The sequence below is a fragment of the Empidonax traillii genome, unplaced genomic scaffold (assembly GCF_003031625.1).
Source record: "Empidonax traillii isolate 1590-97213 ecotype Southwest subspecies unplaced genomic scaffold, ASM303162v1 scaffold277:size2070623, whole genome shotgun sequence".
In the NCBI taxonomy this organism is placed as follows: domain Eukaryota; kingdom Metazoa; phylum Chordata; class Aves; order Passeriformes; family Tyrannidae; genus Empidonax; species Empidonax traillii.
Genome location: NW_020955470.1, coordinates 1,165,965 through 1,189,007, shown reverse-complemented (window position 1 = coordinate 1,189,007; position 23,043 = coordinate 1,165,965). Strand labels below are relative to the sequence as shown.

At 37.3% G+C, this 23,043-nt stretch overlaps 1 protein-coding gene across 1 annotated transcript in view; it reads right to left on the bottom strand.

Moving 5' to 3' along the window:
* The window catches only part of COG5 (component of oligomeric golgi complex 5), a 178,947-nt gene that overhangs the window by 20,873 nt on the left and 135,031 nt on the right, over positions 1 to 23,043 (bottom strand). Inside the window, exons 14-18 of the mRNA XM_027890119.1 lie at positions 22,433 to 22,532; positions 4,389 to 4,499; positions 2,953 to 3,015; positions 2,048 to 2,151; positions 491 to 728 (exon numbers count right to left, since the gene is read on the bottom strand). Of these exons, the coding sequence (XP_027745920.1) occupies positions 491 to 728; positions 2,048 to 2,151; positions 2,953 to 3,015; positions 4,389 to 4,499; positions 22,433 to 22,532 (616 nt within the window). The remainder of the gene's footprint in view (positions 1 to 490; positions 729 to 2,047; positions 2,152 to 2,952; positions 3,016 to 4,388; positions 4,500 to 22,432; positions 22,533 to 23,043) is intronic.

The following is a 23,043-nucleotide window of genomic DNA, read 5'->3' as shown; positions in this document are numbered from 1 at the left end:
TTTCTGATAGGGCTCTTCTTCCCCAGGATATTGGTATTTCTTTAGCTTGTCTCCTTCACTGCAAAGCAGCTGAGTTAGCTATTAACCACTGTGGGCACTGTGATATATGGAGCGATTAAGAAAGTGACACACCATTCCATTCCAAGAGAGAGAAAGGATGAAGAAAATGAATGGTGGCAAATGATGGACGTGCCGAAGAGGTCAGCCAAGTGGGACAGAATGTCAAGATGCAGAAGAATTTAAACACAACAGTCACTTGACAGGAAGCTGTCAGATCTCCCTGAATGCGCCTTACGGTGATGGGGGATCTTCAATTACTTGGTGGATGCATTTATCAGGATCCAGTATCGTATCAGAGAGCATGTTTAGACCTGGAATGCACCAATCTCTACAACTGCCTGTTTATACTTTGATAGGGGCAAAAGTATTGACACTTTTCTGTGAAATCAGTGAAGTAACACTAAAAAGCAGAAATCAGTACTGAGGGTACCTGTGCAAAATCCGCTGCAAGCCTCATCTTTCCACCTTCACCGAGGGGCCTTATTAGACTGGCATGGCGAATGAAAAGTTCAATTGCTCTTTGAGCCATGGCTTCAGTGTTATCAAAGACAAAGTCAAAACACTCAAAATGTCTGAAGTAGTCGCTCATGACTCTGGCTATAAAACCCTGTAGCTCTTTCATGTAGAGAGAACAAGGGACATCTGGTTTTCCTGAGCCGGATAATGATCTGGAAAAAAAAAAAAAAAGAAAAGAAATAGGGGCAGCTAAATTCATCTTTAAAACACAGCCAAAACCTATTGGATTCTTTTTAATTTTATTCCTACCCCATGCAGTGATGGCATGAATTAGAGTCTCATTTCTACTTAGCATAAGGAGCATATAGCTCTCTCTGACACCATAGTTAAAAAATATCTCTTTATCAGCCATTCTCATCCTAACGAGATAAAGGGAATCCCCCCACTCCTACTCAACTTGCAGAGCTTCCATCATCCCAAATCCAGCCCCTAAATTTAAATGTCCCAGTTGTTGATCTGAAACTCTAATAATGGATCATAAAATACAAACACGTGTCACAGGGTTACCAGTTTAGCCTATCCCAAACCTGTTATCTGTGTAGAATTAGTTTCCTAGATTCCCCCAAACCCAGGATTATAAAATCATTATCACAGAAGCAGCACAGAAGCCCCTGGACACAAATCAATCCTCTTTCTGTTTCTTTGACTCACAGTCAGGCAAAAGAGCTCTTCCAAACTCAGGAACCTGAACGTACAGGCTATCTAACAAAACACAGCCTTTGGCTGGAAACAGTTTATCCACTTAGAGAGCATTTTGCTACTGGTGCCAGAAGAAAGATGGTGAGAATAAAATATTGTAAAAAAAAAAAAAAAAAAAAAAGGTCAAAAGGAAAATTAAAACCACCTCTGAAAATACACTATTTTCAGTGAATTTCCAAGACAGAAAACAGGACAACTAATGATGATATAAGCAATGCCAGAACAGACATGACATCCAAAACAAAATTCAAGAAGGAAGTCTGAACTATAGATAAGACTCAAGATTCTTTACACATAAAGAATACTGGAAATTTTAATGAAAATGCTATGGGAAAATAGCGTAACATACTAAATTTGAGATTTAAATAAAGAAAATAAAAATTAACTATTTCATCAGAGGCTATTTGCTTTGAGAAGCAGGAGTATTGACAGTTCTCAAGACTGTCCACCAACAATATGTTTTGAAAGCAAAAGGCAGTTTTTAAGCACAAAAATGTCCTCTGCTTGCCTTTCTTTTTCTATTTAAAATGAATTTTACTCAAAAGATATGAAAAAAAACGGGGAGGGGGGAAGAAGACAGGCGTTATCTGATTAATTTCTTTCAATGGGTAGGTGTAATTCTGCTTTCTCTGTTCACTGACCATAAAGCATCACCTTCCTCTCAACAAACAAGTGCTCTTGCTTCAAGGACATTGTGGCAATAACAATCTATTAAGCATATGCAGGATATCTTACTAGAGCAATGGTAAATTTAAGAGATATTTCTAGTTACCCAGAAAAATCTTCCTGGTGCATAGTGATGATAATAGCTTCCACTGAATCTCCTACTGAGTTCAGTAACGGCTGAACAGCACTACCCATTAGATCATGGACTGCCTAAAATAGAAAAAGAAAAAGGCACAAGTAAGGAAACCAAAACTAGAAGCATTTGCATTTTGACACCTCAAAAATACCTTGAGAAACAGTTAATTTTATCAGTCCTCTTTATTATTCTGCATTAGAAAATGCTAGATAGAAGGACCGAAGCCTAAGATGACATTTCACTTTAACTGATTTTACCAGTAAAGTGCAGAAATGAAGCTGTTCGCTACTTCTGTGTAAAGCCTTCCTTCAAAAAGGTGCACAACAACTTGGCATTCCTGATTTGGCATACCATTTTGGTGCACACACTTGATTCAGCTGTTAATTCCCCAGACACAAGTTGCCCTTCATTCCCCTGCACACAACCTCTCCCAGGTCAGTGGCCAGCAGGACGGGTGTGGAGAGCTGTCATCCACAGAAGCTGCACCGCCACCCGCACGCCCCTCCAGGAAGGCACCAGGTAGCATAAAAATCATAATTTGACATATCTGTCAGGGGGAGGAAGGAGGTGATGAAGGACCCAGCAATTGCTGTGTGAATGCTGCAGAGAGAAACATTTCCTTTCACAGTCAAGATGACATCTGTGTTCTGGCCGTTACGAGAATATTCTGAATACAAACAGTGCTCAAGCAGTGATTTGGCACATGCAACACATATGTAGTTGCAGATACAACAAATTAGAAATGTCAGAATATTTGTACACCTGTTACTAAATATACTGACACAAAATAATATGTGGGAAGTAAGTGCCCATTTTAAATGTAAAAACAAAGCAAAGCTCACCCCTATCCCTGCAGCATATGGACATTCAATTACCTTTAAGGCAGTTGTGACTGTTTGCTCAGCAGCTGCTGGAAATGAGCTCTGATTGGTAATGACCTAAAAATTGTAAAGTAATTATTAATAGCATTCAACAAATTATTAGAATCTATTATATTCAACTTCATTGCAAAACACACAAGTTATCCCTAGTAATGAGTGGTTTACACAGGTAGAGATAACTCTCAAATGTGTTTTATACAGACAGAATTTTCAATGCACCAGTATCACTCCTTCGCTCTCAAATCTCCTATCAACTCTGCTTCTGCCTTGGCAAGAAAGTGATTCAATGGAGTTAAGCTGAAATTTAGCTGAAGGGCTAACAGAATCAGAATAAAAATAACTGGTGTATTCTCCCACTGCTAAGTATAGAATTCAAGGAGGACTATACAAGCATCTCTGTGGCACATAATTGAAAGAATGGTTGTTCTTTCTCAGTATTATGACTATTACACTACTAATTGTAAATAACTGTTTATGTACAGCTACAAAAATATCAGAATTGAAAGTCAAGGAATGATCTGAAGAAATATTCTACCAATTTTCTTACAGTTATGAACACGCTATACAATAGTATTTTTAAGCCAGATAAGTAAGTACTGAACTCAAAGACTGAATCATATCAGATCTCCCTCCAACACTAAGACACATGAGGTTCATTACTAAATACATCAGAGAAAGCAGACTTAAAAGTTGATCTGCCATCTGTTTGCAAAATCCAAGCAAATTTTATGGGCTTCTTAGCATTTTTTAACATTCTTTAAACATATCCAGAGTCAGGAGTACTCACGATCTTTTTTCTAATCAGGCTAGAATTCAAACACAATTAACTGCAACTATCAATATATCTGTTTATTTTAGTTTACAAAGACTGTGTACCCAGTGGCATCACTAAGTCAGTAAGTAAATTGGAATTATTCATAACTGTGCTTAGTCCTGAAAAATTTCCAGGCTAGACTTTGGTCACAGTAATAATGTACAGAGATAGCTGTGAGGTGTTGGTTTTCTTGATTTCACCCTTTTCTTCACCTCTTCAGTTCAGCCACAACTGTGGTAAAGCAATGAGGGTCTTCTGAAAAATATAACCTTGGGCCAAGACATATGCAGACAAGGGCTATCAGGCTGACTAGTAAAAAGACAAGAAAAAACATAAAGAGTTCAATTGTTTATACTCACAAAGTAATGGCTGCGAGACGTGATTATTCTCTATAAACACATCTTTCACTCTTCTAATATTGACAATTTGTCACACAGCAGTGACTACCAGGGCCAGCCAAGTTTCAAAGATTTGTAAATGCATAGAAAAGTGCAGCTCTTAACCCAGAAATGGGCTGTTTTTGTCAGAGCTTTCACCAGCTAATGGAAGAATATGCACACGATACAGCAAAGAAGGTAACACAACGGCAGGAAGAGGAATGCCAAAAGAAGCCTACCTTCAGAACAGACTGGTGCAGCTTGTACAGCGAATTAACTACAGCCACGTTCCTCCTCTGTCCCTCTGTGAGTGGCCCAATCACCTGGCTGGCATCTCCTTGAGTAGACAGCTGCAGTGATCACAGAAATTGTTACTAACAACTCTTTAAACAGTGCATCACCCCAGAATGAACTTACACCACAGCAGAAAGCGATGGGTCTTCAGTACCCAATGTTCTTCCATTTCACTCTTGAGTAGATTCATAGGATTTCCACCTCCAGATAAAAGAAACTGAACAACAGCAACAGGAACCATGAGAGACTGTCTCAGCTCCCAGACCACAGCACTGAGACCCAGACCTCCTGGAGATACCCAGCATAACTTCAGCTTTGTGACCTAACAGTCAGGTGAAAGCACCTACCTGAGGACGCATGATAACCTAGCAGCAGCTTCTCTGTATAATAGTGTACACTTTTCTTTATATCCTCAGTGTGTCCTTCTGAAAACCTTTCAAACCTCTCCTTAAAAGCTCTGTCTTTTCAAATAGATGGCTTAGAACTTTGTACACATTAGAGGCTTATAAGTCAACAGAAAAATAGAACTGCAAGCACCAAAACTGCCAGATCTGTCATTAAACAGTTCTATCCATGAATCTTTCAGCAAAAATAAAGAAATGATTTCTTCATATTTAAACTGCTCGAAGCATGCATTTTTTATCATTACCACAGAAATCAAAGTTCCAGGATGATACATAAATAGCCATTAACTATGGAACAGTCCCATCAGGATACCACAGCATATATTTATAACTTAAAACATGATAAATCATAACTGGGAAACAAATGGAAATTTTCTTGTGCACTGAAAGCTGAAGAAATACAAAGAATTGACAAAAGGCTATATGAATTCTAGAAGTACATCTAAACATTAAAGAAAGAATAGCTATTAATAGAAGGCTTTACTGAGATATAATTATCTATTTATATATATTTCAGGACAGAACTATTCTCCAGGAAACCTGTGAAGATGCCTAGTTCCAAAAATCCCTCAGTAAGAATATGTTCAACTCACTGAACAAGCAGTCAAGAGACTTTTATGGAGTGTGTGTTTAAACACAGTTGCAGGGTCCTACAGAAAGCTCCTAAACTGAAACGGAATATAAAATAATAATTGTCCAAGAACAAAATAAACAGACATAATATGAAAATTTTTAAGTTATGGGAAACAGTGAATCTTTACTAGTGAAAGAGTATTCCTGTACTTCCCATATCTTCTACACAGCATAAACACAGACATCATACAAGCACAGTTACCTAGTATTTCCCAGCACTGCTAATAATAGAGATTTAGACAAGTTCTTGCAAGCACAGATGAACTTGAATTTATTCACAGAACTATGGTGACAGTATCAGTTTGTTCCCCTTTCTTCAAATTCAGGGATTATTTCAGGATAAATAGGTTTCTGAGGCCTTTGCAAAGATCTTTTCCAATGTATCTTCAATTATTTGACATCGAAGTGTATCTTTAAACAAGCTGACAAATACATCACTGTCTCAGCATCTTCCTGCCTTCCTGATGAGCACAGCCATGTGATCTATGAACATCCCTGTTTCCTCCCAAATATTTCTATTTGACAGACCTGACTTGTTTTGAGAATTCTGCTTCTCACACTTACAGCTTCACAGATTAATAACAAAACAGCTGTGCAAAGAAAGACCTGTCCACCCAGCTGACCACCCTCCCAGACATAAATAACCTTTTCTTCCCACACCTTTAAGTACTGTACAGGTTACATGAGTTTTTTGCACATTTACAACTCTTAAACATAAAAGATACTACTAAACTATCAAAATTTTACATCCCAGTTACACTTAAATTTCAGTTCCTCAGACTTTATGGTAAAGAAATTTCTTTTTCTTAGACATTAGGCTGTGTCTCTTCTTCTGCTGGTGAAGAAGCTTAACTGGTAAGTAAAACCACAAGTACAAACGTAATCCTTCTGCAGTAACAATAAACTCTTCCAGTCAGCAATAGGGCACAGCAGCTTCACAGGCAAAATCTAAAAATGCCTTAAAACCAACCAATCTTCTAAAACTGTTTACCATATTAAATTTCCTTAAACTAATCAACTTGAACTTTGTCAGTTAAGATGTGCTGAACCTTTAAAATCACTGGTATAAAGCCAAGAGGACTGAAAAACTCCACCCTTGTAGAGTTGGAACTGGGCAGCCCAGGGCTCCCTAGGACCGCTTCTCCTGAAGGTGTGGCATGGGAACACCTGACACCTACCTGGGTAGTTGTGTCCTGCCATCACAGGAACAGCTGGCACCTACATGGGGTAGGTGTTCCCTACCATTTACAGAAGTCTCTCTTGCTGTCACCACGAAGACCCTGCCTCGAGGCAAGAAGGTCTGCACTCTGTCCAGTATGGTTCACGTACATGCTCTTTGTCACTGGCATGAATCTGGATTTCAGATAGTTTATCATTACTCCAGTATTCTAATGTCTCAGACTGAATTCTTGACACATCTTATACCCATTGTACAGTCATGCATCCAGTTAGGAAAAATGCCATCACTGTGTCTCCCTGGTTCCCACAAACCACACTTATGGACAATTTACCATAGTCACAAACCATCCCTCAGCTTACTTTCCATCATACCAGGTTTCATCAATGATTCACATTCATCACTCTCTTTTATGTAGAAAGTACTTTTAAAATTCTGTGCTAGACACAGGCTATGCACTTAAACCTTGTAGTAATTTAACTCTTCCTCTGTTATCTGCCCACTGGGGATTGCATTGTGTAAATAGGTTCAGTCAAATAAGTGTGAAGCCTGGCAACATCCACTCAGCTGAAAGACAGAGTCCACAGGCCTTCTTTTTGATAACAAAATCTGATGCCTTTTTAATCAGTCAGTTATATCCTGAAATGTAGAAGGCCAGGAGGGTGAATTTATGCTCAACAGAAATAGGGAGGACAGAAAGAGTGACTTCATCCCAGATCAGAATCTATTTTGGGAAACGAGTAAAAGACAAAGCGCAGCTGAAGGCCAGATCTCATCTCCAGGGAGCTGTCAGTCACCCTGGGAGTTAGACTGGCTTAAGCCTGCTAGCTGAAAACAGGAAAAGAAGCCATGCTGAAGCCAGACTGGAATCAACAGTAACAACAACTGTAACTGTTTTACTCTGCCTTATGTATAGGAATCGATTTCTTACGCTCTTCATTTTAGCTGGTTAAATTGTTTCTGCTTTTACCTCCAGCCTGTCTACTATTTACAGTAATTTCATGGGCAGTAGCAGAGCACTGACACCCATTCCCCAGAAAGCAGCAATTCTACAATGGGTGACACATCAGTGTGGGCTCCCTTTGCCACCAGGAGCTACAATCACACTGCCAAACATGAGATGCTCATGAGGAAGAGAGGGGTGAGGCAGGGAAGTGTTCCACCAGTATATATTAGCCAGGACTTTTGTATCATGCATCCAGGCACTAGGACAAAGGCTGTGTCTTGTGGTGCCCTAAAAAATGCGAACATGAGCTTCTGTCCCACGCAGCATTTAAAGAAAACTCAAAGGGCAGCTGTTAAACTAAAATGAGAAAGAAACACTGGGAGATACTGTCTTTTTGACATGTATATGAGGGTGTTCTCTAAAGTAGGAGGTTGTAATTTGCAGGTTCAATCCAGCAGCTGACTAGCTGGAGGAAGCTGCACAGAAGAGTTTTGGGGTATTTTAAATCTAATTCAACATTACGTGAGGCCTGAGCAGTATATTGAGATCAGGCATTTCATTAAACAAAAAAGGACACCTGCAGAAGCCAATACACAAAGAATGTGTCATGAAGCAGAACAAGCTGACTTAAGGCCATCTAATTTGCTTCAGCCTGACGTGGTGGAGAAACTGTAAGCCGTGACTGGCACTGTGCTCTCACAGAATTCAGAAATCCTTCTGAAAAACAGTTTCTTTTAGCTTATATCTTTCAATGCATCTACATGGTTACACTGCTTCACCTGCAGAGACTGCAGGTGCCTCATCTTGGGTCAATAAGTCGCCCAATGCAGAAAATTTCAGGAATAATTCACCTGACCACATGCAGGAAACCACTAAGCAAAGAAATAAGAACTTCTATTGAGTAATTCACCTTTTAAAAAACCCTGCTTTAGGGAGAGAGTAAATGCACCCTGAATGCACCTATTTCCCTTCACCAGCTATAAAGAGAATCTAAAGCAGTACCACAGATACATACAGGTAGCTACAGTGCCTGAAATCATGTCAGATGCATTCTTACCCTATAAATGTATTTGCACCCCATTGCATAGACCTACTCTGGAAATATATCTTGGAAATAATGAGATCCAGTGTTCTGGATTTTACACTTTTCTATGTTTAATACTTAAGAACAGACATGAAATTTGACAGCACGGATTTGATCTCACATGTTGAGATGTGCTATGGTAAGATTGCTTTTGGATTAAAATCTTGTTTTCACCACGAAGCAATGAATGTAGAATTTAGATTAGGCCATTAATCAAATCATCAGTTCTCCCTAGGGTTATAAAAAAATGCTAACCAAGTTTGTCTTTTTCTTGTGGAAAAGCTCAGACTATTGATACATATTTTCCTGTAATTCATTTAATGCTTCAAAGTGGCTAACATTCCCCTATTTCAACAGGTGGAAGCTCAGAAGAGACACTGATTTGTGAGCTGGTTTGCTACTACTCCCTTCACAGACTATACACACTTAATGAAAAAGCTCCATTTCACACTAAGTAACTAAGATCTTGTGTGCATCCTTATAGACAGTTTTGGAGAGCTCGATTTATTTGATTTCTCTAAAACAGCCTTAGCAAATGCATTCTCTTTAGAGCGGGAAACAGCACCATAATTTAGGAGTATGGAGAAGACCCTAAAGTGAGACTAAAACAGTGCTTTTCCATAGAGCATTCGATCTAACTCCAGGATCACAAGGTTAATGTGTTTTGATAGCACAAACTGAACTACGATTGTCAAGCTGACATTGACAACAATAAATGCATTCCTAATAGAGGCAGCTGATATTGCCATACCTCTGGCAGAAGGCAATCAATCCATCTGGTTCTTGGCCTCCCGCCTTATCATAACAACTTATTATAAAGCACAGAATCCATTTACAGAGTTTCTGCGTCAATAGGGCTTGGCCCTGGGATTTCTACCAAATAATCGGGATGATTTACTATTAAGTTTAGTGTTTTCCATGGGGCAGAAGGAGGCTTTTACAATCTCTTTCCACCTAAGAAAGAAAGAAGTTTCACTACTTTTTGTAAAAAAAGCACCATTTAGCAGAAAAACATAGAAGAAGCTGAACTCCATTAGCTATGCCACTTAATATATTAGATACTTAAGGGATAATTTGCAAAAAGAAGAGACATAATTTAGAGGTTCCAAGTGTAGAATTTGAATGAATGTGTCAGAGCAAATAAGGTCCTTGACTGATGAGGATGATTTAAAATGAATGTTCTGCTTTAAAAAAATAAATTAACTAAAATTTAAGAATAAATCATAAGTAAGAATTTATGTTCTTGGAATGGCTTCTAATCTTGCAAAGAAGAAATATTTCAAGACATAAAGAAAGGAATAAGCTGTGAGTTCAGGCAATAATTTAAAATGTACATAATAACATTGATACTGCACCTTCAGGTCATTCTTGTAGCTTCCAGAATATACCCTTCTTTTTTTTTTTTTTTTAGCTTCCTCTGAAAAATGAAAATTTTAATATTCTACAAATATAGAAAATGAGCTCTATAATGAAGAAATTCAAAATCTTATAGAAAACACAATTGTATTTTGGGAAGAAAAATTTGAAAGGACTGTGAAGTCCTTGACCAGGAGAACAGACTGAACATCACGCTCATACTATTCATGTTAGAACAAGAAGCAATCATTGAACCATTCCCTAAGGGATATTTCTGTTTTGTTTTGGTTTTTCTTCCTCAATATTTTCAAAAGCCAAAGAAATTGAAGAAAAACAGCAAATGATCTTTCTGTAACAGAAAAGACGGGATTTATCTCCAAGTCTTTGAATCCTCTGAGAAGAAAAACACTGTACAAGTAATCAGAAGTGGGTAATGGCTCATGGTGCTTAAATAACGAGATGCTTTAAAACAACTGCTATCAGAAAGCACCATAAAACCAGTTCCTTTAAGGAATCTCAGAGAATCCTAAAACACTTGGAATAATTTTTCAACTTCTGAAAGTTATCTTCCTTGTATTATCCAGATAGCCCAAGTCTGAGAAGGATTTCAAGGACAATGTGTGTTGATCCTGATACCTCTGACTGTAACAGCTTATTGAATTTTTCATGCTTGCCAAATTAATGACTGAGTGATTAATCACATCTTATATGTAATCCCATTAGCTGCTGGTTTCAACCAACTACTGACAATGCACCTCCAGGGGTGAAGAGCAAACATCCATCCCCAAGACACATGAGGAGGGTCCAACATGTTAGGGTGATATTCACCTACACATAAAAAATACAATCAAGTTATTTAATTGCCATCTGCCTTTTCTGGTGTCAAGTTAGTTGGGATTAGAATACTTCCACCCTGCAGAAGTTTATAACTGAACTTTACATGGTCCAACCCTCATTACAGTTGTTCCAAAATTGCAAAATTCCAGATCCTTTGCCATATCAACATACATTTAACCAAATCCTTTTCTGAATCATAGAATTTAATTTGGTATGAAATAACTTAGAGCTTACTGTAACAAAATACTGTAAGGATTGTGCAATCACGCTCTTTTTCCACCTGTAAACAAAATAACATACTATATATAAAAAAATCTTCTAACCACTTTCTCAGCAAGATAAAATGAAGTACATAGTACTCCCAAAACCAGCCTTTTAGGCTTGGATGATTTTTTCTGGAGTTTAGCCAGTCTATCTTAAAAGAAAACAAAAAAAACAAAAAAACCACAAAACAACCACACATTTGTTATGTGAGTCACGATCTAACCAGCAAAGGACAACATGAGAAAGAAGAGAATGTTTCATGAAGTTATTTCATGTAGCTCTCTCCTCTAGATTTTTAATTCCATTTTTAAAAGTTTAAATGCTTTTTGAAGTGATTTATCAGATAGATATTTCCAAGTATTCTCTGACCAATATAAGTAGCTTCCTAATGACTGTTTCAACAAAGCTCTTCTCATCTTTCCATCAAAAAAAAAAAAAATTACAAAACCTTACCTGACTTTTGATTATTTTTAAATTAGACCTACTGCCATCTTTAGCTTTTATTACTGTACAGTGAAATAGTAATTATTCTGAAATTATTTTATTATATAATAGCCTCCCACATATTCTATTTAAATAGCTATTAATGAATTCCTTTAATGTGCCAAACACTGAATTCATATTTTTGGGTTCTCTCATTTAAATAGCATGGATACAAGTTTTTCATTGACAGTAATACCATGTCTTCAAGGTACAGGTATAATACAATTAATTCATGTATCTCAAGAAAGAAGTGGAGAAAATATAATCTTTCACATTACTTATACCATTGTAACTGACCTTTTATTTACATAAACCTTTCCTGAGATGTCATTTCACTACTGTTCGTGATGATTTGTGAGCTTATTAGATTTCATACTTCCCTCCAAAGTTCACAATATTCGACACTGAGACAGGAGGACTAGATACATTTCCCTGGAACTGTCAGACAAATCTCATTGTTGGAATATGTCCTGAATAATGATTCACCCACAAATGAAAGCTCACAATTCAATGTAACACCATCTAATAAGAGACACGGATTAATTCTTATAAGATCACATAATTAAAAAGGCAATCACAAATTCACTGTATGACATTACAGTGAGGATTCATCATGCTTTTCAATTCAAAACCATCACAGGCCTCATAAATTTGCTGGACTTTAAATCTAGTGCCAGAATTCCAGTGCATCTTTATCCCTTCACTGAAAGAATTTGGTTCCAGGAAGTCTTTTCTCTCTCCCTCTCCACCCTGTTCTCCCCTAATTCATTGTATTATTCAGCTTGTTAAATTTAGCTATGTCAAATAAGAGGATGGGTGGGGAAAAAAAACCATCACAGATACCCCAAACCACATAAATATCCTAACAGAGATGCAGCTCATATCCATTTCCTTGCTACTCCAGCGTATTTCATTTGAGGAAATTGTATAAATTAAACGGGCAAAACAATGGGTTTGGGTGGTGTGAGGTACATTTCTCCTTAAAATGCATAAGACTAATCCAACTCAAAGAATGCTTTCTTTCACAGATGAGGTATTCGTTTTTTTTTCATTTCCCTAAAAAGAAACCAGAATTATAGCCCTCCTAGATCAACATTTTTCTTTTTGGCAACACATTATGGATATTTTTCTTGTCACTGGGCAGACTGGGGCAAAATCAATGGAGAACTTGTTTAGTCAAGTCCCTTTCCACCTTTTCCTAGTCAGACACTAAGGACAGATCAAAAGGTTCAGAAAAAAATTCCTATCTCCATGAATACTCAGAGAAAACTAAGAACTGATCCTTCTCATCCAAGTGTTTTCTCAATGAAATATTTTAAACTTTTAAATCCCATCCTCCGTTGCATTTCTACTTTTCTTAATAATTTCACTGATTAAGCCAAGACGTTCCATGGATAAGTTATAATACACTTAGCCTTTTAGATTCTGGACAAAAATATGCCTTCCTATTGCTTATCGTCTACATAACTCCCTGAAAACAGATTTTTTAAATCTTCATTGCCCTGATCAGGCATGACAGACACTTTCTCTTCTACAAATGACATTACAAAAATTCCTTGTAAAGACTCTGTCTCTTTCTCAGCTCAACGTTTTAAGCTGAACTAATTGTTGTTTTTCTGTTCCACTTGGCATTCTAGTCTTTCTTTCCTCATTCTCTTCACTACAACAAATGTCTACAAACCACTGAAGAGAAGCATTATTAAAGTAGAGATTATTTTTAAAAACAGTAATAGTATAAACGAAGATGAGAGCACATTTAATTGCAATCTCAAGAAGAGAGATGCTGAAAGATCTGTGAAACCATGGCATGGTAGCATTACACTTCCAAAACTACATCATCAAAGAACAAACAGCAGACTTTTTTCTATTCACTATCATATATCAGATGCATTATAAACCCCCTCAGAAAGAAATCATAAAAAAAATCAAAACTCATCTGCTACAAATAGTTATGATGATGGGATAGATGTGCAGAAAGTTGAGATCTATTTTAAACCTCAGTAATTACAAACTAGTTTTTAAAAACACTCAAAGGATCAGCTTTTTTTCAGAAAATTTGAAAGACAAAAATAAATCTTCTAGAGTGGTGTGAGAAGAATATGCTGTTATCTCAGTCTGCCTCTTTAAACTCAAAAAATCTCCAAATAATCTACTCCTACCCTAAATGGTTAGCTAGTGGACCAGATATATTTCATATGGAGATATTAATTCGGAGTATCCACTAAAAATGGAAAACTGAAAAAAATCACCATGAGTAGCTGCAAAAAATCAAGCCACCCAAGCAGCATTAAATAACACAACATTTGCTGAGGACATAAATTAAGCAGAATTTGGAATCTTGCACCTGCAAATCACATGAAGGATGATCAGAGATAAATTGTTTGTCTCAGTTTCAGTCCTGGTGGAAAGTAGCATTTATTAAAATCTTTGTAATGTGTATTACTGACTGACAATCTTATTTCAAGCCTCAGGAAGGAGACCTGTGATTGCAAAGGTCTGAGAGAAGAAAAATTAATCTTTTAAAAAGATTCCTACAGAGTAGAGACAGGGCACAACAGCAGGACAATGCACTGAGCTACACAAGTTTTGCGGGCAATACTAAAAATAATTTAAGAACAACTGCAGCAGAGCTGACTTTCCATTGTATATATTTTGATGCTAATCTTATGTAATACATTTGGTGCTGATCAGCATTACAAAGATCAGTGCTCTATAAATATCTGAACATGACAGATAGATAGATGTTCTCCATCCGTTACATTCACTAAAAATAGAATATTAAATTACAGAAGGGGTTGGTTGCACTGGCATCCAAAAAGGTGTCATTAGAGTTGGCTCAAAGAAATACCTGGCTACTTGAAGAAAGTGTTGAACTCTGAAAAGAGTTTATATCCAAAAGTTCTCTTGCAACCATCCAGCAGTATCTGGAGTTTCTAGTTAGCCACAACGTACTCTTTTCAAGGACTAAACTCTGGTAGAAATAGCAAATGCTAATTGAAAATAAGTCAAGTACAGCTGACAATATATACAGATAGAAAAACATGCTTAGGAAAGCATGTATTTTGTAGCTCCGTAAATCTAAGAAAATATTAAGACCAAAAGCAGTGTTACTACAGAAGAAATCAGCATCTCCTAACTTTTGCCTTAGAGATTTATGCACAGCAGAAGGAAGAAAGTAAGAATTCCAGATGCAAGAAAAAAAATTACCCCAATCTGTCAGCATTTGAAGCTTCCTCTTGAACAGATTTTGCACGTCGCTCTTGTTCAGTCTCATTCACATGTTGGCTACACCCATAGCAGCAAATCAGATGGTGCCAGGAAAGGTCCCTGGATCTGGCACGTGACCGTCTGTACCGCTAAGTTGTTAGGACAGTCACTAGCGGGTTCTTGGCCTGGGCCAACAGCTACTATCCCCCACCTCCACCTCCAGCCAAGGCTCAGGAGAGGCAATATTGCAGAGTGCTGCCAAGAGGGCTCTGGCAGCCACAGTGCTTTGGGGAAGGGAGCCCTGCCCAGCTGTGAGATACTGCCCGGCCCCTCTGGCCGCAGGGGTGTTCCCAGACACCTCTTGCTCTCCAGTACAGACATCGCTGTTATCTCCCATCTCAGAGACATATTCACAGCTGAGGTGGCAAATTAAGTCCTGAGTGTCAGTCATAAACCTTTCCTGACCTTGTACTCTGAACTGAGAAGCAGACATTAACATAAACACCAGGGTGACCATGTGGAGCGATTCAACGCACAGACTTTCTGCGGCAAAAACAAACACGTTTTGCTGATCCTTGAAGCGAGGCCAACACTAATCAGAACAAGCCTCAATGATACTAATTTGCCTTGAAACAGATGAGACCAAGCTCATTTACTTACTTACATTTACTGTTCTGAGGACAGTTATGTTTTTCTTTCCACAGCCATACCCTCTTTGAAAAACAAACCCAGACCATTTGGGGACAAGCAGCGAGTGATTGGGATATAGTGTTTCACCCTGAAGAAGGGGCTGACACAGCAATGAACAGTTACATTTTGGTATTTCTTATGCTCTTTTTGGTATTTATTTTCTTAAATACTAATGCACCAAAAAAAATCTGTCATCAAGTACATGCTACTCATAATTATGACAAATAATAACACTTCACAATAACATGGTCCCAGTTACAGCATTTAGTACCAGTTAATTGAAAAATAGATCTCAGTAAACCTTCAGAAGTTTAGAAATAATGTGTATTAGTTCTAATAATAGAATTTTTATATTAGAGTCTCTTTACATTTAAACATTAATTCAGGTAAATATTCAGAGTTGTTTTATATCTGAAACCCAGTTTCACCATTGCTTTCAAAAAGACAATCAGGCTAAATCAAAGCTTCCCATTTACTTCCCAAGAAAGTTTTTGTGCTTGGCAGGGTACCAACTTCTTACTGCTGATATTACTGTTCTAGTGCTCTGCTACTGGTGCACATTCTAGAACCACGCAAAGCAAAACATAACTCAAATATTTACTTAAGTAGATGTAAATAAATCTCAATATACCACTGATATCCAGGACAGTGAGAAAGAAGATGCCTACTCCATATCACAGATAACAGTCGATGCTGACTTTTCCCTCAAAACAATCCAGAAACTTAAAACCTCACTCATCCAAGATAATCCACACAAATTTCTTTATGTCCCAAGTGTACAGTGATCCATTGTTTTGGGAATAAAAATAACAAGTTCTCTCTCATTTTGCCTTTTGGCATGTCCAGTGGTAGAGGTTGTCAGTATGTGGATCCTTGTCCTGTCCTGTGAGGATATGTGACAACCATCTGAACCTTGGTGCAGGGACTCTAATTTTTGAGACAGTTACGTATTCTTTTTAATCTTTAACCTCAAAATTCGCTTTTATTACTGGGTCTATAGCATTTTAACTTCAAAATATGTAAAATATACCAAGCTTCATTTTCTGTTTTCTTAAGAAGGCCAGGGAAGAATTCTTCGAAGTGCGAGGAAGAACTGTGCTCTCTGCACAGTGCTTAAAAATTTCTGAGTGGCTTATGCTAAGTAAACCTGATAATCAGAAAGTGCCACAACCACGGCACAGACTAAAATCCTGATGAGAAGCCAAGCCTCCATCATGAGCTGTTAGAAAAGGATAGGTTAGTAGCTCTCCCAGATCACTTCCCACAGCCTGTATTTCGGACCTCCACCTCATTCATCGGCTTTTGTGAGATGTATGGCATCAGTTCAACTACATTTAGTTAAGAGAATAAAAAAATTATTCAAATTCTCTATTTCCTTCCTCCCTCATTACACCCACTCTCCATTTCTACCTTTTGAGGGCTTCCTCTTTATGACTGCTTACAAGTCTGACTGTGGAAAAGATCTCCATTATATCATCTGCCTGCAGCCTCTTGTCTGTTGGAAAGATCCCTTTTTTTAGACAAACATATTACTCCATAAAATACAATATTCCATATTTAGGAAACTCTCCAATTATAGGCAATCACAGCTCCCACTGATTTTAGCCTTATCTACCCTAACCTTAGGATAAATCTGCCTAGTATAATATGGCCATGCAGATCCTTGCTTTGTCTGTACTTCGTGCAGACATGAACTTTCCCTGCTTGTGCTCCAGGCTGAATGAGAGTGCTGCTGTAAGGTGCCACAGCTGAGCTGGTCACCCCAGACTGGAGTGGAGCTAAAATGTGCTCTGCCATCTGGGAATACAGTAGAGTGAGTTTGTGTCTGCCTAAATCATGTAAGCATATCATTACATATCCACATATAAAAATGGTTTTAAAGATAGTTTGATCCCCCTGAATTTGCCAGCACAATCACCCTTCCCCGTTCTGAAAAGCAAGCAGGCAATCTGATTTTTACAATCCTGCTTCTGCAAATCACTCTTTGCTTGTTTATTGGCTAAAATCTAACAGGTCACGTTGTCTCTGACGATGTCTCTAGTGATGCCCTGTGGTGGGAGTAGGCAGCAAAACACAGCCTTCATCAGACAAGACAGGAAGGACTGTTATGGGACTCTGATCACAATTAATAAAGATAGTCTGACTGCAACTCTAGGGAGGAAACTAGTAGAGGTCCCCAGGTTCAAAAGTAGGAGACTCACACCTTCTCTAAACAACTGCATTTTCATGTTCTCAGCACAATGCATTTCATCTATGTGCACTGGGTGGGTGTGTTAGTGTATTTCAACCCACCCACCTGACAAGCTGAACAGAAACCCCACAAAAGGAAGAGAACATACAGTACTTACATTCAGATAACTAAAATCATCACTCTAAAACCAGAAAGAATGCAACAAAATCCCCAACAACAAACATTGTTTGAAATAGTCCTGTGCTGGGAATGGAATAGACTAGAGGATCAATAAGGTTCTTCCAGTCTTCAGTCTCTAGAAAGACAATGGATCTTACAATTTATTTTTCTGCTTGTTGGCAAAATTACGTATCTCGTAAACTTTCAGAGCTTTTAGCCTTCAGTGTTTCATGACTTCTCTCAATGAGACATCCAGTTCAAGTATCAGTAAAAGAAATAGCTCTATCAGCACCAAACCAAAACATAGCAATTGCAAAGTTGCAACAAAGAGATTTTTAATTATAGCAGAAACCAAGTACATTTAAAATTCAGCTCAGTAAATGACAAAATTACAGGTAATCAACCAGGGAAATACAGTTTTGTTTTAATTCCAATCAACAGGCAACTCTCTTTCTCATTTTTATATAAATAAATGAGAAAATTTGATTTAAAGTAGTGCATGAACGAAATCAAGCATGAATTCAAAAGATTTCTGCAATCAACCAGGCATCTTTTCCAAAAATGAACAGACAAAATCTGTTCACTTATTATGAAAGATTACTGCAGAGGATTACACTAGAGCAGTGGTCTTCAAAGTGGGACACATGTACCACAGAGGTCAAGCAAGAAAACCCAGTGGGATGCTGCATGAAAATATCAGAACTTCAGCAGTACTTCTATAAAAGTTATAAATAAATAAATATACACATAATGAGGGTGCATGATCAAAAAGTTTATACTGATAGGGATGCATAACCAAAAAAGTTTATAGAGACCTAGAGATAGCCCTAGAGAATCCTGCCACAAAATTACTGCTGCCATGCCAAAGGCATCTAATGAAGATGTTGGTAAGATATAAGCTCTCTTTTGCACTTCTCAACTATCGGTTATACAAATGGGTAAAAAAGTCTCTAGGAAACAGGTTTTTGAGCTCCTATCCTTTGTTCAGGAGCACAGATTCTCATAAAATCCCCAAATTACTCAGCTTTTTATTTGTTTTCAGGAAATGCAATTTACTGATTTCTCACAGATCTCTTCCCTCCACTGTACTTTCTGCAACCAATTGATGAAGGAGCTAATTTTCCTTATGTGGCCAGTTAAACAAGAGCACAACACCTGCATGTGTCAATCAAGACACGTAACTTAAAGTATTTGCAAATGGGAATGGATGGCCCCTCTGGAAAACTCTTAAATAAAGGAGAAAAGTTAGTGTTCTTTTTCATCTGGGCTACCTCACTTACAAGAAAAAGTGAACAAAATCTGGCTCAGTAAGCAGCCATTATGTTAAAGCTTAAGCAATGGATTACAAGAAGAGGAAAAATCCGAAACATGATGATCAGATTTGTTAATCTCTTTTCCAACCTGAAATGAGAAGGATGCAGAAATGCTGACTAAACAGAAATCTCGTGATGTCTGTAATCATTATGAAGATGTTTGTGCTACCTCATTTCAGGAAAATGTGAGTAAGAGGAGACAAAATTATAAAGAAACAGAGAAAATATAACAAGCACCCTTCCTCAGCATCACCTAACAAAACACAGGATAGATGGTAAAGATGAAAGCTATTACTCTTAAATTAACAAATATTTTTCTGCATTTAGTGCAATGTATAATTATCCTTTCAAACTCTGTATAGTAAGAATATCTGCAACTACACTGCGCAAAATTACGACAATAATTCTGAATGCTGCATGGCATCCACCAACCACATCAAGCATCAGCAAGGGCTCAATGAAGATTCACCCAAAAGCACAATGTATCTACCTACTGCTCCCAGAGGGTTACTTGTATCTGCTCTGAAAGCTTTTGAACTGGTTAATACAATAACAGGTCTCAAGTGCAGCAAGAGGGAGTTCTTGGTGTGAAGAAAGCTGAAAACTAAAAGCGAGCAGTATACAAAGTCATAAGTAACACAAATGTTTTGGATTTACAAGAAGAGACCTTTTTTTCTTACTTGGTTTTGTCTTAGCATTATGTGTACAGACTGCTACATGCTGCTTTTCCTCAAAGGTAAAATCTTTGAATCTTAAGTAACATTTTTCTTGGTTTTTATCCTACCTAAAGATATCTGGAGAAACAGTGATGAAATCTAAGGGAATTGCAATTCCTTCCTTTGAGAAACTGAATAAATAAAAAACCTTATGTCAGAATGTCTCAATATTTTTAGGACTGTACATTTCAGTTTTCCACCATTCAAACGTACCTGCAATATTACAACAACATTAAAAAAATTTTTCTAATTATAAAGCCCCACCCACATCTTCCTTCACTGAGAATTCTGAGATGCTTTTGTTTACTTTTAATTTGGAAGAGAACTCAATTTCAAATTCCTCCAGGAAATTAAATTTCCATCTTTAGCCCTGCTCTACTACAGCAATCAGACACGAAGCATCTGAGCGGATATGTTACATGGTCACCCTTCTCAGCTTTAGAAAGCTATCGTTGGAGGCTGGATTGAAAGACTGAATTAAGATTTCATTCTTGGCTACACCACTAAAACATAATGAAACTGTGCTGTCTGACATAGCTCCTGTTCTACACATGGTGCACACTGCAAGCTCAATCTGTCTGCCCAAAAATAGGTACCAAAGAAAAAGGCTAAGATGTTCTAGATTACATCCACAGGGCTGGCAAGCACGGTGCAGGACAAGTGGGAGAGCCGTGCCCTGCTGGAGAGGCAGCTGGAGGCTGGGAATGACATTCCAGCACTTCAGAGATGGCACTCACACTCATGCTTTGGCAACTGTGTTGAGCACTCCTGATTTTTAAATTTGTGATGTGCATCAGCAAGGAAAGAAAAAAGTTTAAAAATGAAAAGTTGCCATGTAATACATTTTTGATATTGTTTTACAGTTTGTAGGTTTGTGCTTGAAGGACATTCATGTTCATCCTGCTAGTTTGACTAGTTCCATCACTTAGCTTTTCAAAGTTTCAGGTCTGCATTTTCAGTTGTCAAATTCAAGAATTTCAAGGGCTCAGACTCCCTCTTTGCTCCTACATTCCCTTACTTCAGGGTCAGCTAATATAAAGCCACAAATCATACAGTTATAAACTTACTTCTACGTATCTTTTTTTCCAGGGTTTCTTAAAAATTTGCCAGCTGTGTGATCACAAAACAGTGTACACTTCCAAACAAGCCACTGGCCAGATTCAAGCTCTGACAGAGACAATGAGCACAACAGACCCTCGTGCTTCCACAGCTACAACTGATATGTCTTTTTTTTTCCCAGTCGAGTGCCACTATTTGACACTACCCTCCATGGTATATAAACACAAATGTAATTTTTTTTACTTATGACGTCTCTTGCAACCTACTAAAAATCCTCATTTCTGTCACAAGCAAATTTCACTCTAGAAATACGAAGCCATGATTTGGTGCCTTTAAAAGCAGAGCCAACTTAAGCATTATGCTTTAAACAGCTAACAAAATAATATAAATGCATATTTTTATTCTGAAATTTAAATGCTCTTTATGGCCTTCATGACTGTTTCACCCATGTACCTTTTCTATAAAATAGTTTGCAAACTTCCAAGACAATTCATCCAACAGACAAGGTAAACAAGGATGTGTTACTGAATATCTACTTTTTAAAAGCTATTTAGAGAGAACAGGTGTGTAAAAGGTAAACAGAAACCATAATAACTTAATTGCTGCAATGTTTCGTAGGCAATTGGTACAGAAAATTGTTAGCAAGCATCTCTCTTTAAATAAACCATATAGTAAACCATGTTGCTGGAGTCTGAATCTGCTGTCAGAATTAATTTTGTTTATTAAATGAAAATCTTGTTTACAAATACAAGTAGTTAGTCATTTCTTGTGGGTCTGCATATTGCAAAAATTAATTTTCATCTCTTCATAAAACAAGCATTAAAATTTCAGCAACAGACTTTCAGAGAAAACTGTTGATCCTAATTTTTTTTTTTCAAGTGATGAGAATATTCACTGTACTTTCCACTGGCTTTTTGGGGACTCTTAACCAAAGGATAAGGCTTTGAGGATCTTTCCTTTATTCATTTTAACACTAGATACCAGCACATGGCAAATGACTGGAAACATTTGACAAATGTGAACAAATCAAAGGTCAGTTAAATATATGGGAAATAAATATATGAAAAAAATACCTAAAATTTCTTGCAAATAGTGAAAAATTATATTTGAATAATCCAGATTTAATAATATAAAGATGATGTATCATATAATTGATATAATAGCAAATGTTGATTAATAAAAAACTGGATTTAATTGTGTATTTTACTTAATTACAGCTACAAGGTTGATTTTTTAAAATAAACATGTTAAATTCAAATTGGAGTTACACCGACAAATTTTACTGCTAACAATAGACTGTGTTTATCTGAAGGCAGAATTTAACTGAAAATATCTCCAACTACAATGGAAAGCCAATTGGAGGGTTTTGTCTATCTAAATTGCTTTATTGTTATGTTGTAAATCTAGAAAAGCCAAAACGTTGTACATAAAAAAAAAACCACTAGTTTTTAGAAATTTAGAATTACTTACCAGCTGCTCAGACTTTACACTGTAAAGCTGAATGGTCTTTGCCACATTTTTTGCCACAGCTAAACTCAGGTCTGGATCAACTGCAGCCACATTTAGCTCACTGGAAGCAAAGATTACAAATCTTAATTAACAAGGGAACAGCGGTGTATTTAATCGATAAAGAGTTAACTATGAATACGTAGTTACGTGGCACGTCAATTCAGAGAGAGTAACACATACAACCAAGTCTTTCCACGCAGAGTAATTCAGTTTACAATTTAACAAGTCATTTGGGAATTTCATGTTCAGTCTTCCTATTCTAGTAAAAATGAGCAAAGTTTAGGAATGACACTTCAGTATGAAATCACTATTAGTAAGCCATTCAAAAATATTGACAGCAATTAACTACATTCAAGCTTTGGCAGCAGCCTTCAAACATTACAGGTGAATACACAGTCATTCAACTCCAGAATTACATGAGCTGTGCAGAAATACCCAGGGGACGTCTTAGCTTGACACAACTAATAAGCTGTGTTTTAGGCAATCCTGTTGAGTAACACAGGCCCCAAAGGAATGAGAAAGAACAAACGAAGAAGGAAAAGACTTCAAAATCACTTCCATCATTTGTTGTT